The following is a 15,508-nucleotide window of genomic DNA, read 5'->3' on the forward strand; positions in this document are numbered from 1 at the left end:
AGTCCATAAAGTGCCTTGCGAAGGAGACAAACCTTATTAGAAGGATAAGGATATCCCGGAGGTGGTTTCATATAGACTTTCTTTTTCAAATTCCCATTAAGAAATGCATTCTTCACATCCATCTGACTGAGAGACCATTTTTTTAACCACGGCAATGGCAAGAAGAGCTCTAACAGACGTAAGACGAGCGACAGGAGCAAAAGTCTCTTCATAATCAATATCATACTCTTGCGTACAACCTTGAGCAACCAAGCGGGCCTTATAACGGTCAATAGATCCATCAGAGCGAGTCTTGATCTTGTATACCCATCTACTGCCCACAACTTCCTGATCAGAAGGAGAATCAACCAAATCCCAAGTGTGTGCTTTTTCAAGTGCCTGTATTTCTTCATGCATTGCTTGTTGCCAATTTGGGTTTGAGGAGGCTTCTCTGAATGACTTAGGTTCATGTTGATGAAGGATAGTAGAAAAGCAATGATAATCAAGAAGATGAGGAGGTGGATTCCTTACCTTGAAGAACGAGCAGGAGGAGGAGGCATGACGGTAGGAGCAAGATCATCGTCTGGTCTGGAATCATCGGGAGATGGAGAAAGCGGAAGAACAGGAGGCTGTGGAGGGTCACTCGAGATAGAATCTGGAGAACCATCACTAGGAAAAAGATCAACATTGGGGTTAGTAAACAAAGGTGACTGAGTAGTAGGAATGGACTCAAAGGATGAGAACCGAGAAAACATGTGGTGCTCCCAGAAGACAACATGACGAGATATACGAATACGTTTAGAGAGAGGATCCCAACAAAGATAACCCTTGTGTTCAGTGCCATAACCAAGGAAACAACACATACGAGCCCGAGGTTCAAGTTTACTATGTTCATGAGGCTGAAGAAGAACAAAACATACACAACCGAAAACTTGAAGAGAACTATAATCTGGGGGGGGTATGATAAAGACACTCAAAGGGAGTAACATTAACAAGAACAGAAAAAGGGAGTCTATTGATAACATGAACAGCAGTAAGAATAGCTTCACCCCAAGTACGCTCAGAACACGAAGAAGAAAGGAGCATTGCACGGACGGAGTCAAGAATGTGACGGTATTTGTGTTCAGCTCTACCATTTTGTTGAGACGTACCAGGACAAGAAAACTCTGACAAAGTACCCTATTCTGCAAGAAAGGCTAAGAGTTTGGAATCACGGTATTCCATAGCATTATCACGTCGGAAAACCTTAATGACCTTGGAAAACTGAGTTTTAATCATAATAGCAAAGTTGATATAGATCTGAGGTAACTCATGGCGATTAGTCATCAAATAAACCCAAGTAAAACGGGAATAATCATCAATGAAAACGACAAAGTATCGAGCTCCGCCCATATAGGCAGTGGGAGCGGGGCCCCAAACATTAGAGTGAATGAGATCAAAAGGAGAGCAAGCAAGAGATGAATTATTGTGAAAAGATAAAGCAGGTTGTTTGGTAGTTTGGCAAGAAATGCAATCAAAAGATTCATTTGGAACCTGACCTAAAACACCCTGAGACACAAGAGGACGCAGTTTTCCTAAGGAGGTGTGGGCAAGACGTTGATGCCATAAGTGAAGGGTAGAGGGAGAAGAAGCAGCACAGAGATTTGGTACATGAGGAATATGAAGATTCTCGAGTTCAAATAACCTTCCGACCTTACGTCTAGTCCCGATAATTTGTCCTGTCCGAGGATCCTGTACACGATAGCCAGAAACGAAAAAAGTGACTTCAAAATCCAGATCAACAAGTTGACCAACAGAAATAAGATTAAAGTTTAATTTGGGAATATAAAAAGTATCAGGAAGATTAAGAGTTGACTGGGATATAGAACCCTTGTGTGTTGCGTGCAAGAGGGAGCCATTTGCAGTATTGACAGAAGGTCCATTTGTAGTGGTAGACATGGACGAGAAAATATTATGCAACGGAGACATGTGATTAAAGCAACCCGAGTCAAAGTACCATTTAGAATTACTTGGAGGGGTCGATAAAGCAGCAGGGGTATTACCAGAAACAGAGAGAAGACGTTGAAGAAGAGATGCAATATCAGATAGAGAGACAGGAGACGAGTGGAGTGGATCAGGACGTGGTGGGCGAGTAGGACATGCAGTAATTAAATGTCCTGAGAGCTTGCAGTAACGGCAAAATAGCTGTGAATAATGGCAGCTAATATGACCTGTCTGGTGGCATGTGCGACATTCAACAGAAAGACAGTCGGGGAAGAGGTACCCAGAACGGTTACAGTTTCGACATAATTTACCCTTTCTGTCAGTGGCAACAAAAACATCTGGCTTTTCCATGATAGTGGTCACAAAGATCAAAGAGAGGAGAGAAAATGGCAATTTCGGAGCAGAAAATGAGAAATCGGAGTGCAGAATCGGAAAGAGCTCACCAAAAAACCTTAGGGAGGGTCCCGCTTGTCTGCCATGTCAGCGCCACGTCAGCAGCGACGTCAGCGAGACAATGACACGTGGTAGCACCTGAGTGGACGAGATAGACACGCTGGCGGTGAGGTGGAGATGCGGGTCAGGCGCGGGTCGGGTCGGGTCAGGCGCGTGTCATGGATACCAGGGATGGCTTCGTTGCGACACGTGGCAGCACCAGGAGCGTGCGATCAGCACCAAGATCAACGACTGCTAAAGCTTCTGGAATGAAACAATGGAGGTGGACAGCGAACTTCCGGCGGCGCGTGACGGTACGTCCGAGGCTACTGGCGGCAATCTCGGTGGCGTTGGAAAGATGACGAAACGAAGAACACGATGATGCCAGAGGTGACGAACCAAAGCGTCGAAAACAGATCGAAAAACGAGAGCGAAGAGGCACTGTCGGAAGAGAAAAACAAGGAGGCTAGAAACAGAATTTTATTGAAAAAAAACTTTAGGCTCTTGATACCATGTTAGAAACAAAAGACTGAGAGAGTAATCCGAAAAGTGTATTATTTAGTGTGATAAAAGGTACAATATACAAGGGGTATTTATAGGTGCTAAATGAATCAGAGTAATAAAGACATAGAATCCTATAATTAATATACATATATACTATATAAATATAAACAATACTAATTAGTCTAAATTGATGCTAATAATTCTCTAACACTACTAAAGTCAAAACACTTCTCTTCATAATCGGATCTTCCCCACAGCAAGTAGAAAGCACCCTATTACAAACCCAAGAGAAGAAGATATCATATATGTACCATGTATTTATATTCTCTATCATACACCTCTTTCTTAATTTTGTACATGTTTCTTACATGGTTGTCAAAAAGAAGTTATTCATACAGTATTATACTATTATTATTTTATTACTACTGAGTTTTGTTTCTTAAGTTACTGGTAACCAACTACTTCTGTTTCTTTTGATGATGATGAATATGTAACAAAATGGCAAAAGATTAGGCAAATACATATATGGAAGAAGATTGTTATTGGTGGTGGAAACATAGTGGTTCTGGTTTCACTCTTCAAAACCGCACCCATACTAGGCTTCTTAGTCTTGAATGTTGAAGATAGAAAGCTAAGGTATGCCGTTATGTTCATTTCATATTCAATTATTGTAGGCTTAATTAAGTTTTTGTTACTCGTAAAATATCTGTTTTTTATTTCTGTAAAAAAAAAAAAATTAGTCCAATAAAATTTAAAAGTATTTTGTTTGTATCTTTCATTAGTTTTTTTTTTAATCCCTATAAAAGAGTTTAATTTTTCTATAAAATTCTCTTTCTGTTTTTATCTAGTAAAATTTTTAAAAAAATTTAGTTTTGGTCCCTATTGTTAGTTTGTTCCTGTGAACCACGGACAATTGGCTGAGTTGTCGTGTCTGCGTGTCGGACTCATTTCGGACACGATACTCACCGACACTCATTCGACACGCGTGTCTATTGTGTCCAACCGTGTCTTAATAAAAAATAAAAAATTCTTCTCCGAACACGTTTGAACACACCTAAATACCATCACGTGTCGGCGTGTCCAATCTTATTCTTAACATATATTCTTGAAATAAATTTAGATATAGTATATAGAATTATTTATTAAAATAAAAAAATTATTTTAAATACTTGATATAATTAAAATAAAATATTAAAAATAATTAAAAGAATTAATTTATATTTTAATATTAATAAAATATCAAAATATCATTATGATTTATCTAAAAATACTTTATATTTTATATGTATGTGTGTCTTCATGTCTTATAAAATTTTAAAATTCACGTGTCGGCGTATTCTGTGTCATGTTCATGTCGTATCCCGTGTCTGTGTGTCAGTGTCTGTGAATCATAAGTTTGTTTTATTAAATATTGATGTAATAAGTTAATACTGATGTGACACATTTTTTATATCAATATTTTAGTTCATTACATTATTATTTAATCTATAACATTAACACTTAACGGAGAAAAATAACAACAGAAACTAAAACTAAACACATTTTTATTTTTGATATTGGGTGAGTGATGGTTTATAACTTCGTTATGGTGGTGCAGGATGTTTGATGGGAGTGTGACGGCCAGGATTAACAAATTGGATGGACCGATTTAAGGAACAATAATCGGACGGTCCGATTATTGGCTGGGTAGGTACACAAATCGGACCGTTCGATTTGTGCCCCAGCCACGTGTCGCACATGCAGTTGGACCAACCCCAAGTATACACTCCCAAGTCATAAAGCTCCCTTCATTCACTTTCACTTTTCCTTTCACTTTCGTTTAATTCTCCTCTCTAATTTACCCCACCACCAGCTTCATTCATTCTCCATTGATGAAGCTTTGAGTTAAAAAAAATTGGACCACACAAAAACTATGCCTAGAAGAAGAAGAATAAAAGATGTTAATCGTCTGGAGCTCCACATTGCTAATTATCTTGATCATCCTAATTATGTAAGTTTTTACTTCAAAAAATTTTATTTTAGTTGAAATAATAATTATAATGTTAGAGATTAATAATAATTTATTATAGTGATAATGTTAGAAATTAGTGGAGTAGTAATTTTTAAATATTTGAGTTTAATTAAAATAATTTTAGAGATTATTAATAATAAATTATGATGATAAGATCTAGGGTATTAATATTGTTCTGTTCTGTACGTGTGAAATTAAATAAGTTAATTAGTTTTAATTGTTAATAATAAATAATTTTTTTGTAGTAATAATGTATTAGTCGTTTGTAAATAAATATTATGAATTAAAAATTATTGAATTAATTATTTATGTTATAAGTTTAATATAAATATTTAATAAAGGGTTAATGATTGATTTATTATTATATGTTTGTTGTTAGAATAGAATAAAATAGAGTAGTTAGTTATTTGAGTATTAGTAGATAATATAATAGTTATTTGTATAAAGTATTATTATTATTATTTTTATTGATTCTGGATATGTGTTACTGGTTATTTGATAATGAAAATTTGATTCTTTTAAATTTAATTTGTTAATTAATTAATATTATGGTTTGTGTTTAGGGTTCTAGAATGTTGCAATGTGACCACTACATGACGTCGGATCGGTACAATCCAATAGTGGAGGGGTATTTACTGGACACCGGCTTTTATCATGTTTCACAGATTGGAGTTGTCTAATGTCAGTCGGCATTGGTTAATGCTCTGATCGAGAGATGGCGCCCTGAGACTCACACATTCTATTTTCCGGTTGGTGAGTGTGCCGTGACACTAGAGGATGTGGCGTTAATTCTTGGTCTTCCGACGAATGGTTTGCCAATTACGGGACCGACACTGAGTAGTTATGAGGCTTTAGAGGCTGAATGCTTGGATCAGTTTGGTGTTGCACCTAGGAAGGCAGACTGTAGGGGAAGTTTCATCAAGTTGACGTGGTTTCGAGCATTGAAAAATCGATTAGTGTTGGTTGATGATATCCATATTCAGAGGTACGTGAAGTGCCACATAATGTTATTGTTTGGGACCGTTATGTTTGGAGATAATTCTGGAGCAGGGGTAGGGCACACATGTACAGAGAGTTGTGTAGGGCAACTCGTGTCGACTGTAAGGAGATTGATGGTCTGCTGACACTCTTGCTTGCCTAGGCTTGGATCCATCTACCATTCATTGCACCGATTCCTAGCAATCCTCGAATCTTTCCGATTGCAAATAGGTAAAATTAATTACTAAAAGCTTTGAAATAGTGTATCTTAAATTGTATTGATAAATGTAAATTAACGAATTGTCTGATGTCAGGTGGCATAACTGGGAGCGTGAGAATCGGCCTTACAGATTTCGTACCCTTGATCACTTTAGGAGAGATATGGATGTTCTGCAAGAAGGACAGGTTTGTTGTAATAAATAAGTAGTTGTTTTCGTTTAGCCGTATTATTATTCATTGTGTAATCCTCGGTTACTTGCATAATGTATGCAGTTTGTTTGGGAGCCTTATGCAATTGGTCGGACCGATCCAGACGTGATTCCTCCTGACATCCGTCAGCATTTGGCTATTTGGAGTGCCACAGTTCCGCTTATATCTTTTGAATGTATTGAGTGACATGCATCTGATAGACTGAGGAGGCAATTTGGCTTGACTCAGGGCGTTCCTCATCAAGAGTGTGACCTAGGTGAAGCACACGGCGAAGTTCTGACAGGTCCGAAGAATCAAGATTGGTCTGGAACCCACTCATTCTGGGTTATGCATTAGATGAATCGGTATAGTCATGTTCTTGTCGAGCACACGGTGCCCACACAACATCAGGCAGATATCTACTTGCATTGGTACCGAGGTACATATGGTGACCACTTGCATCTGTCACAGATTGAACCGCAAGAGAATCAGCACGGTGATCCTATGCATAATAAGGAGAATCAAGAAGTACAACCACCACCACCACCACCACCGCCCCCCTCACAAACACAGGCACAACAAGAGCCTGAGCAGTTCACTCCATACATTCCTGACACGCATTCTGCGGATTACTTGACACCACCAGTACATCAGCAGTACTAGAGTGTCCCACACCAAGAATCAGGTGAACAGGGTTCGTTTAGCCAGCTGCTTGGATTCATGGCTCCTGTGCCAGGTTACTCATATCCAGCTTACGGAGACATTTCCACCGACCAGAGGGCCCAACCGAGTGGGATTGCTCCAAGTAGATTGTCATTGGATACGAGACCTCGACAGCTCACTTCCTCTGGTACTTCCGGAGGTAGAATTTCTATTGACTCAAGTATGAGTGATGATGCCACGAGGGGGGATCATACAGAGCGGAAATTCACGTCGTGTCCCGATGAGTCTCATTCTAGAGAGCTACTAGCCAGTTGATGAGGACAATGATGACTTTCTGGTTGATCATCCAGATGGGGATGGGGATGAGGATGCAGATGAGGATGAGGATGAGGACGACGATGAGGATGAGGAGGATGGTGAGGATGATGATGATGGGGGTGATGGTCCAGATGATGGTTCAGCGCCTACTGCAGGTAAAACAATTTGTTGGTTAGACTGGTTTGATTTGATTTGATCAATTGGTTATGGAATTATTTGAGTTGGTTAGTTGACTTGATTAGTTGGTTGTCAAAATTATTGATTTGATTAGTTGTTTATTGAATTAGTTGGTTATTGATTATTTGAGTTGATTAGTTGGTTATCGAATTTATTGATTTGATTAGTTGTTTATTGAATTAGTTGGTTATTGATAATTTGAGTTGATTAGTTGACTTGATTAGTTGGTTGTCGAATATTTTCATAGGTACACTCACTGGCGAAAAAGGAAAAGGATACAACCTTAGAGTTGACCCCCCTCGTCGGAGCGCTAGTCGGTATACCCCATCCGCTTTTAAAAAGGTTGCAAAGAAATGCAAGAAATTAGTCAAAGATGTAAAATGGGCGATGAGAAAATGATGTTGGACTTATTCATGTAAAATGTGTTGGACTTATTTATGTAGAATGTGTTGGACTTATGTATTTAGAATGTATTTGACTTATTTATGTATCATGTGTTGGACTTATGCATTTAGTGAACTTGTTTATGATGAATGTGTTGGACTTATTTATGTATCATGTCTTGGATTTAGTTATTTATATTGTATTTGACTTATTTATATTGCAGATACGGAGCCTTGAATTTCCTCAGAAAGTTGGACTCTATATGTCTGATGCAGAACATGTGGAATGCTCTGGGAGGAGACCAAGCTCCGTTACTACGAGCAATAACAGACCTAATGGAATCGTGCCAATCGGAGATAAGGCCCACACCATCACGTGTCACAACATGCTGTCGCAGGTTACTAAGAAAAAAGTACCATGCCTCAGATGTCTCTCCCTCAACTATCGCAAATGCAATCGGCACGATGTTGTTGTTGCCATCCTGTGAGACTGCAACCAACAAACAACCCTTGTATTTTCCATACAAATGAGTTTCATCTACCTGCACTATTGGCTTGCAACCTCTGAATGTTCTAATACAAGGGTAATAACTCTAGAAGACTCGGTGTAGTACACGAAAATTAGGAACCAAGTCATCTCCCTGATACGTAGGCATTGTTTCAAAATGAACGACTGCGGATGACTCCTTGTGACACATGGCCTCAAACCATATCGGCAAGGCTTCGTACGAAGCTTTCCACCCTCCGAAAATTGACTCCACTGCCTTCTGTTTTGCCAACCATGCTTTGCGGTAACTTATGGTATAGTTAAACTTTGCATGTACTTCCGCAATCACTGATTTCACCCTTATAGACGGGTCAACTTCTACCAATGGCTTTATTGCTTCTGCAACAGTGTTGGAATCCAGCTTCGAATGATCTTGAGAAATGGTGGCCCTAGTACAGGTGTGACTTCCATTGTACCTCCTTATCTCCCAACAAAACTTTCTGGACATTTTGCTCACCCTGATCAGCCAATCACATCCCGCACCATACTGGGTGCATTTAGCATAGAATGTCGTCGGTTCTGACTCATGCACCCGATAATCTACACCTTTACGGATTGTATAATCTTTCATCGCCTTAATTACTGCCTCCCTAGAACTGAATTCCATTCCCACAGTAAATTCATCATCTGGCATAAGGGGAAGCTCTGCTGCAGTCACATCACAAATTTTAGAGTTGTCAGAACTAATAATCTAATAAAATAATAATCACAGAACAAATGAAAAACGTAGTTGTCAAAACCGATCCGGTGATCGAACCGGTCAGGTCACTGGTTGAACCGATTTACCCGGTCCTATGTAAATAAAAAATAAAGCATAGTAAAAATTTTTCACTAACATTTAAAAAATATATAAATATTCTAAAACAATATGAAATAGCAACAATAGTATTTTGTTAATTTTACGGAGTTTGACAGCTTTAATCGGTTCACTCCGAATTTAACCGGGTTGCACCGGTTCGTTGCCTTGTGCGGTCTCATCATGGGACCGGACCGGTCTAAGATCCAATTTACCGGTTTTTGGTCAACCGGCAATTCCGGTCGAACCGGCCATTCCAGTCCGATTTTACCAACGATGACGGGAAATACTACATTTCTTAGCCTACATGTTCACTTCATAATTAAACATTAAACAATTACTAATTACATGTTATATTTTGCCTATTTACCGTTGTCTCTACTGTTTGTCCTAAACTCAAAACCCATGGACAAATCATACTTTAACAAATCTTAATTTAAATTGATGGCGCACCTGCATTTACATATTGAGGAAACTCCGGTGCATGCATGGCTTCCAAATCCAACGACCGCATGAAACTCGGCTCCACAAACGGCTGCTGGTTTGCTAGTGCATTTGCCACATCCGCCACATCTGCCACCATAGCCTCGTCAGCTTGATCTTCGTCTACACCCGGATCAATAACCTCGTAGTTACTTTCGAACTCTTCTTCACTATCACTGTTGTAATCTTCCAATTCAATATCTCGGTCTGCTGCAGATTGCTCGAACTCGATATACAGTTTGATGAACGATATTCGCGACCGACTTTCAAGATACACTGAAAATATTTCTTGCATGCTCGCTTCATCGGTCGCGTATTTCGTTTGAAATTGCACGAACCCACCAAAGACAGATATAGGATATCTGTACAGAATACACGACACTGTACTAGATATTTGAGAATCCATCTTCTCACAAATGACACCTTTTAGTTCTTCAAATGACAGTGTGAATGGAATAATAATATCCAACGGATTTTCACACACAAATTTTACTCCTTCCGATGTTTGTAATAAAATATGGCCATGATAATACACTTTTAATCTTACTCTATCATCCATGATAATAGAGAAGAAAAAAATTGAAACCCAGAAATCGCTGGGTCCGATTTGGGTGCTCTGCGAATCTTTTTGAATGCATCCCTCAAATCGGTCGGTCCGATTTGGTTGGGCCAAAAAAAAAAAAACCCTCCGCATGCTACAAATCGCATGGTCCGACTTCTTTGCGCGCAACATCACCACCCACAAATCGGACGGTCCGATTTGTGTCCCCTCCCACCTGCAAGAAATCGGACCGTCCGATTTTCCGCCGTCATCTAACTGCCGTCACACCCGTGTTAAACACCTATAAGCTCCATAAACGGGCGTTACACCAAACCTTCCATCATATGCAAAAAAAAATTAGCCTAAAACCAAAACCTTTAAATTTTAAGAGACCAAAGCCAAAAAAAAGTTTAGAGATCAAAACGAAAAAAGAATATTTTATAAGGATAAAACACTTAATTAACTTTAAAGAATCTGCATTTTTTTTCCATATGTATTAGGACTTTCTCTTACACTCAATGGTCAATTATTGAATAAAATGTTTAACATGGAACAAACTCCTTGTACAAGATTATCCAATTAGAGTTTGTTTCAATATATGAATTGTTTTAAGTATACCAATTGCACGATGAGGTTTTGAACATTGGAAAAACAATGCTTATATAATTTATTTTTCGATATATCTAAAGGCTAAAGATTTCTTTTTAATATATATATATATATATATATATATAGACACACATACAGATTCGAAATCATGTTCAAACTTGAAACGAATCCAAGTTATTCTCTACTTGGATTTCAAAATAATGATATCATCTCTAAGACACAGATTTTTAATATACGCATCAATATTAGTTCACAAGCTTAGCTTTTTAGAACGAATTCTGTTTCAATTTTAACGCAGTTTCTTCTAAATATTTATATATATAACTATATTTTGCGATGAAAACTTTATTATTAACACAGATATCTATGTATTTATATTTTAACTTCATAGCCATGTTGTAGTATTCTGTCACATTTATTTCAGATATAAAAAATGACATTTTAATTTTTATGCCATAATAATTACCACAATAATTTTAGCTGAAGAAACTTGAGAAGGAATTGCAGCTATAAAAGCAATCCTCCTTTTAGCTACCCTTCAACCTTTTATTTGAATTTCTAGCTTAAATGCTTTTCCAATAGGCTGTGACAATCTTGAAACTTGTATACTAACAAACTCTGAAGAGTTCTCAACATGTGTAACCATCTTCCTCATTGAACTTGTTCCATTCTCATCAATATTCAACTCAGTATGCTTAGGAATTCCCAAAAAAGTGATCTTTTCTATGACCCATCTTTGGTTCAGAGCAAATCTTCCATTAGTAACATTAGATGCAACAAAAACACTATTCTTCTGTAATGCACCATAGAAACTTAACAATGTCCACTGATCATTCTCTCCTAACATGTCAAGTGCTTCTCCATCATCCAAATAAACTTGTCCATAACTACTTTTGCTGCTACTAACAACCACCACAAGATGAAATGCAGTCTTTCGGGCTGCCTCTGTTGTCAATGCTTCTCCTTGCATTACCAAGATGTTACCTTCACCAACATGCACATTGATGTGATCAGGTAGAGCATCAAGAGTAACATACTTTCCTGATTCAGCACTCACTGAATTTGAGACATTGAAGAGATCAAACCAGTTCCCTGCAGGGAAGTATGCATTAACAGTGACAGCTCCAGATTCTAGCACCGGTGACACCAAAACCCCTTTGCCAAGTAGAAACTGTGAACTTATATCATGTGTTGTGACATCCTCAGGGAATGAAAAGAAAAGGGGTCTTGCAATTGGTGTCCCTTTTGTATGTGCTTCATACATTAATGTGTAGAAATAAGGGAGGAGGCGATATCTAAGGCTGAGCACTTTCCTTGCTGATGAAGCAACTGAATCCCAAAGATAAAGCTCTTGCCTCATAGAATTCTTATCTGAATGGTCTCTAGCAAAGGGGTAAAATGCTCCCAACTACATGAGGTAAACAAAAGGAATTAGATATGTATATATATAGTATACCTTCCATTTTTTAGTTTTTCACAAAGAAATTATCCCATATCTTAGGATCAATTGTTACCTGGATCCATCGCCTGCAGAGTTCTTCGGTTGTATTTCCTGTGAAACCACATATATCTGCTCCAACCATCGGAATTCCAAATATTCCAGAATTTAATATAGAAGGAATTGAGTATGCCAAATCATTCCAAGTAGCAGCATTGTCTCCAGTCCAATGTGCTGTATACTTACCAGAACTTACAAAAGTTGATCTACTAAGAATAAAAGGCCTTTTACCAATTACATCTTTTAAAACTTTGTTGGTAGCTTTGGATTCTAGTAGTCCATATAAATTGTGTGCATCATACTCAGTGATATTTCCATAATGTAAGGATGTTGCTGGTACCGTTTTCGTATTGATTGGTTGTAGGGCTCCGGAATTGTTAATTTTGTAGGGAGGGTTGTCAAGACTGGAAGATGGATTAGGAGGAGAAGTGATGAAATTAGATAACTCATTCATGTCAAGCCAGAGACCATCAAATGGGAGAAGTTCTCTAAATAGTTTAATCTCTCTGCCCCAAAATTCTTGGCTTCTTGGATTCAAAAAATCTGGGAAGTAAACTTTTCCTGGCCAAACTTGACCAAGGTAATTGACTCCATTTCTCTTTATGTAGATATCTGCTTGCAATCCTCTAATATAAGTTGCATATGTGTTGTTTACATTGATACCTGTTTGCAAAATTAGCCCCATATAAATAACTGATACACACATGCTTCCATCAAAATTAGGATACGTTACACTCACATTCTCTAACCCTTGGTGATAGTATATACATACATCCTCTGATATTTAAGTTATATGACACTAAGTACCCCTATATTTTACAAAATGTGGCAAATTAAGGGGATGTAATGTGTCATATCAACTAAACAAGAAGCATATTAGTGTACTTTATCCTAAAAATTAGGTGAAGAGTGTGTGTGTGGTTGAGAGAAATTGCATGGTATCAGAATTAGGTACCAGGATCCAATATAGGTATATATTTCTGTCCGTTCCGGTGAAGGGCATCAACAAACGTTTTCATCTTATCCAGGGGAAAGTTGATAGGATCAAGAGTGAAGTCTTTATATGCATCCATGTAATCAATATCTGTCCACATAACTTCAAGGGGTATGTGTGCCTTTGCGTAGTTAGCAACCACACCCTCAAGATCATTTACACTCTTGTAGCCATATCTACACTGGTGAAAACCTTTCACAAAAGAAATTATAACTTTATGGATTAGCATGGGAGCAAGATATATCAAAAAGGGAGAAAAGCAGTGGTGATCTATAGTTAGCACATGTTATATTTGCTTCTATTATAAAATAAGAATATTTTGAATCTAGAAAGCACTATATGAGAACAATCTTCAGTTAAAAACTTGAAGTACTAAAAAACTGAGTGTAGATAAGACTTACCAAAAGACCAGTAAGGCATAGGAGTAGGCCTTCCAATGAGTTCAGTGTATTGCTTCATCACCAACTCCGGCGATGATCCGGAAAAAAAGTAAAGATCAAGCACCCCACCAATCACCTTATAAGTTATCCAGTCGCCACCATACACAACATCCATCCCATTGCTATTCAGCAGCAACACCCCATGTGTGCTTCCATCTTTAGATCCTTTCCTTACATCCATGTAAAAAGGGTGAGAGCCATAAAGGTTCAAGTCAAGGTTGAAACTAGCAATATCTGCATTCCATAGTGTGAGGGTCTGGTTTGGTTGCAACTTGAAGGAACTCTTTGTGTGCTCACCAAAACCGTAAAGGGAGGCTTTTTCACTTGGGAGTGAGGAAGATAGCTGAAGGTACTGGTCCTTGAACACAAGGAAAGTTGAAGGGTTTGAAGGGTCTGGTGAAGTGTCAAAGAGGATATCCTTGGAGGACTTGCGTGAGATAGTGAAGCCAAAAGGGGTGGTGTTGTGGAGGGTGAATATGAGGTCTGAATTTGGTGTTGTAATAGAAAATTTTGGTGCTTGTTTTGGATTGTAGGTGTGGTGGGAAGAATGGAATTCTTTGGTTGTGAGAGAGCGGAGAAGAGGGAAATGGGAGCTTCTTGGAATCACTTCTTCTGGAACTTCCCATCTTTGGTGAGTGGAGTCTGTGATTCTAACTCTTAACCTGTCCTTGGTCTCAAAACTGCAAAATACATACAATATATATAACCAATAACAGTAAAAAATATATTATATACTATATTAGCTATAAATGACTATGAATAATGCATCTTCAAAGAAAATTATGCAGACTATACCTGCTTCAGTATGAGTTTAGTACTATATTAGGCTATATTAGCTTCAATATGTCTTTACACAATGGATGATGAATAGGAATGAGGATCAATTATAAATTAGAGAACCAAATTTTGCATACTGTATTAGCACTGGTATGTCTAAGGCTATGTTACCACTGTATAATAGTACTCTTTTAAGGAGAATGGTATATGATCTAGAAGACTCAATTAGATAAGTCAAAATAATCTGCATAACACACAAACAAGTTTATATATGTCAATTCAATGGGTATGTATAAATTTGATTCAATATAACGATAGTACTTATTGTTACCTAGCATCAAGGCTGAGGCGTGGAACATCAGGTCCATAAAGTGTGGAAGACTTGATGAGTTTAAGGTTAGCAGTCAAGGAGGTCTTGGCTGAGAGAGCATTGTTATTGACACTAGATATGGTGTAGCCATAACCAACAACTCCTCCTTCTCCTTCAACATAAGAACTTGATGAGAAAAAGATGAGGAAAGTGAAGATTTGGAGAAGAGAGGCTTTGTTCTGTTTCATTGTGTTGAATGGTTTTGGATAGAAAATGATGGCCTATCAATTTATATGCATTCAATCATTCATCTTGGAAGCTACGGAGGATTGTGGGGCCTGCCAATTTGACTGGCAGATAGTAAGACACTCAATCAACCAAGTTCAATTGTCCAGTTCTTGAATAAAATATTATTAACATGTGACAAATTCTAACAGATTAAAATATCAGAATTTAAGTGCAGAAAAAAAATGTTAAAGTTCTTTGAAGTCTTATAATTGACCAGAATAAGACCTCCACGATCCGCGTAGATGTAAATTAATTATACTATAGAGTATATTTTAATAAGTATTATATTATATAAAAATTGATTACATAATAATAAGAGGAGTGTTAGAGGGAAGTAAGTTTTGTAATTTATAACTATCAATTAATTATTATTGATATTTTTAATAGCG

The 15,508-nt window shown here is 37.8% G+C and overlaps 2 protein-coding genes across 2 annotated transcripts; both read right to left on the reverse strand.

The window, feature by feature from the left end:
* LOC107636225 lies at positions 8,430 to 9,762 on the reverse strand. Its single transcript, XM_016339749.1, has 3 exons — positions 9,633 to 9,762; positions 9,395 to 9,468; positions 8,430 to 9,074 (listed from the first exon to the last, which is right to left on the reverse strand). The coding sequence occupies exons 1-3, from the start codon at positions 9,760 to 9,762 to the stop codon at positions 8,430 to 8,432; spliced, it is 849 nt and encodes a 282-aa protein (XP_016195235.1).
* On the reverse strand, positions 11,238 to 15,108 carry LOC107639103 (alpha-glucosidase). The gene is made up of 5 exons (XM_016342524.2): positions 14,853 to 15,108; positions 13,706 to 14,424; positions 13,266 to 13,496; positions 12,327 to 12,973; positions 11,238 to 12,220 (listed from the first exon to the last, which is right to left on the reverse strand). The coding sequence occupies exons 1-5, from the start codon at positions 15,077 to 15,079 to the stop codon at positions 11,351 to 11,353; spliced, it is 2,694 nt and encodes an 897-aa protein (XP_016198010.1). The 5' UTR covers positions 15,080 to 15,108; the 3' UTR covers positions 11,238 to 11,350.

This window comes from Arachis ipaensis, chromosome B04, assembly GCF_000816755.2.
Source record: "Arachis ipaensis cultivar K30076 chromosome B04, Araip1.1, whole genome shotgun sequence".
NCBI classification, from domain to species: Eukaryota; Viridiplantae; Streptophyta; class Magnoliopsida; order Fabales; family Fabaceae; genus Arachis; species Arachis ipaensis.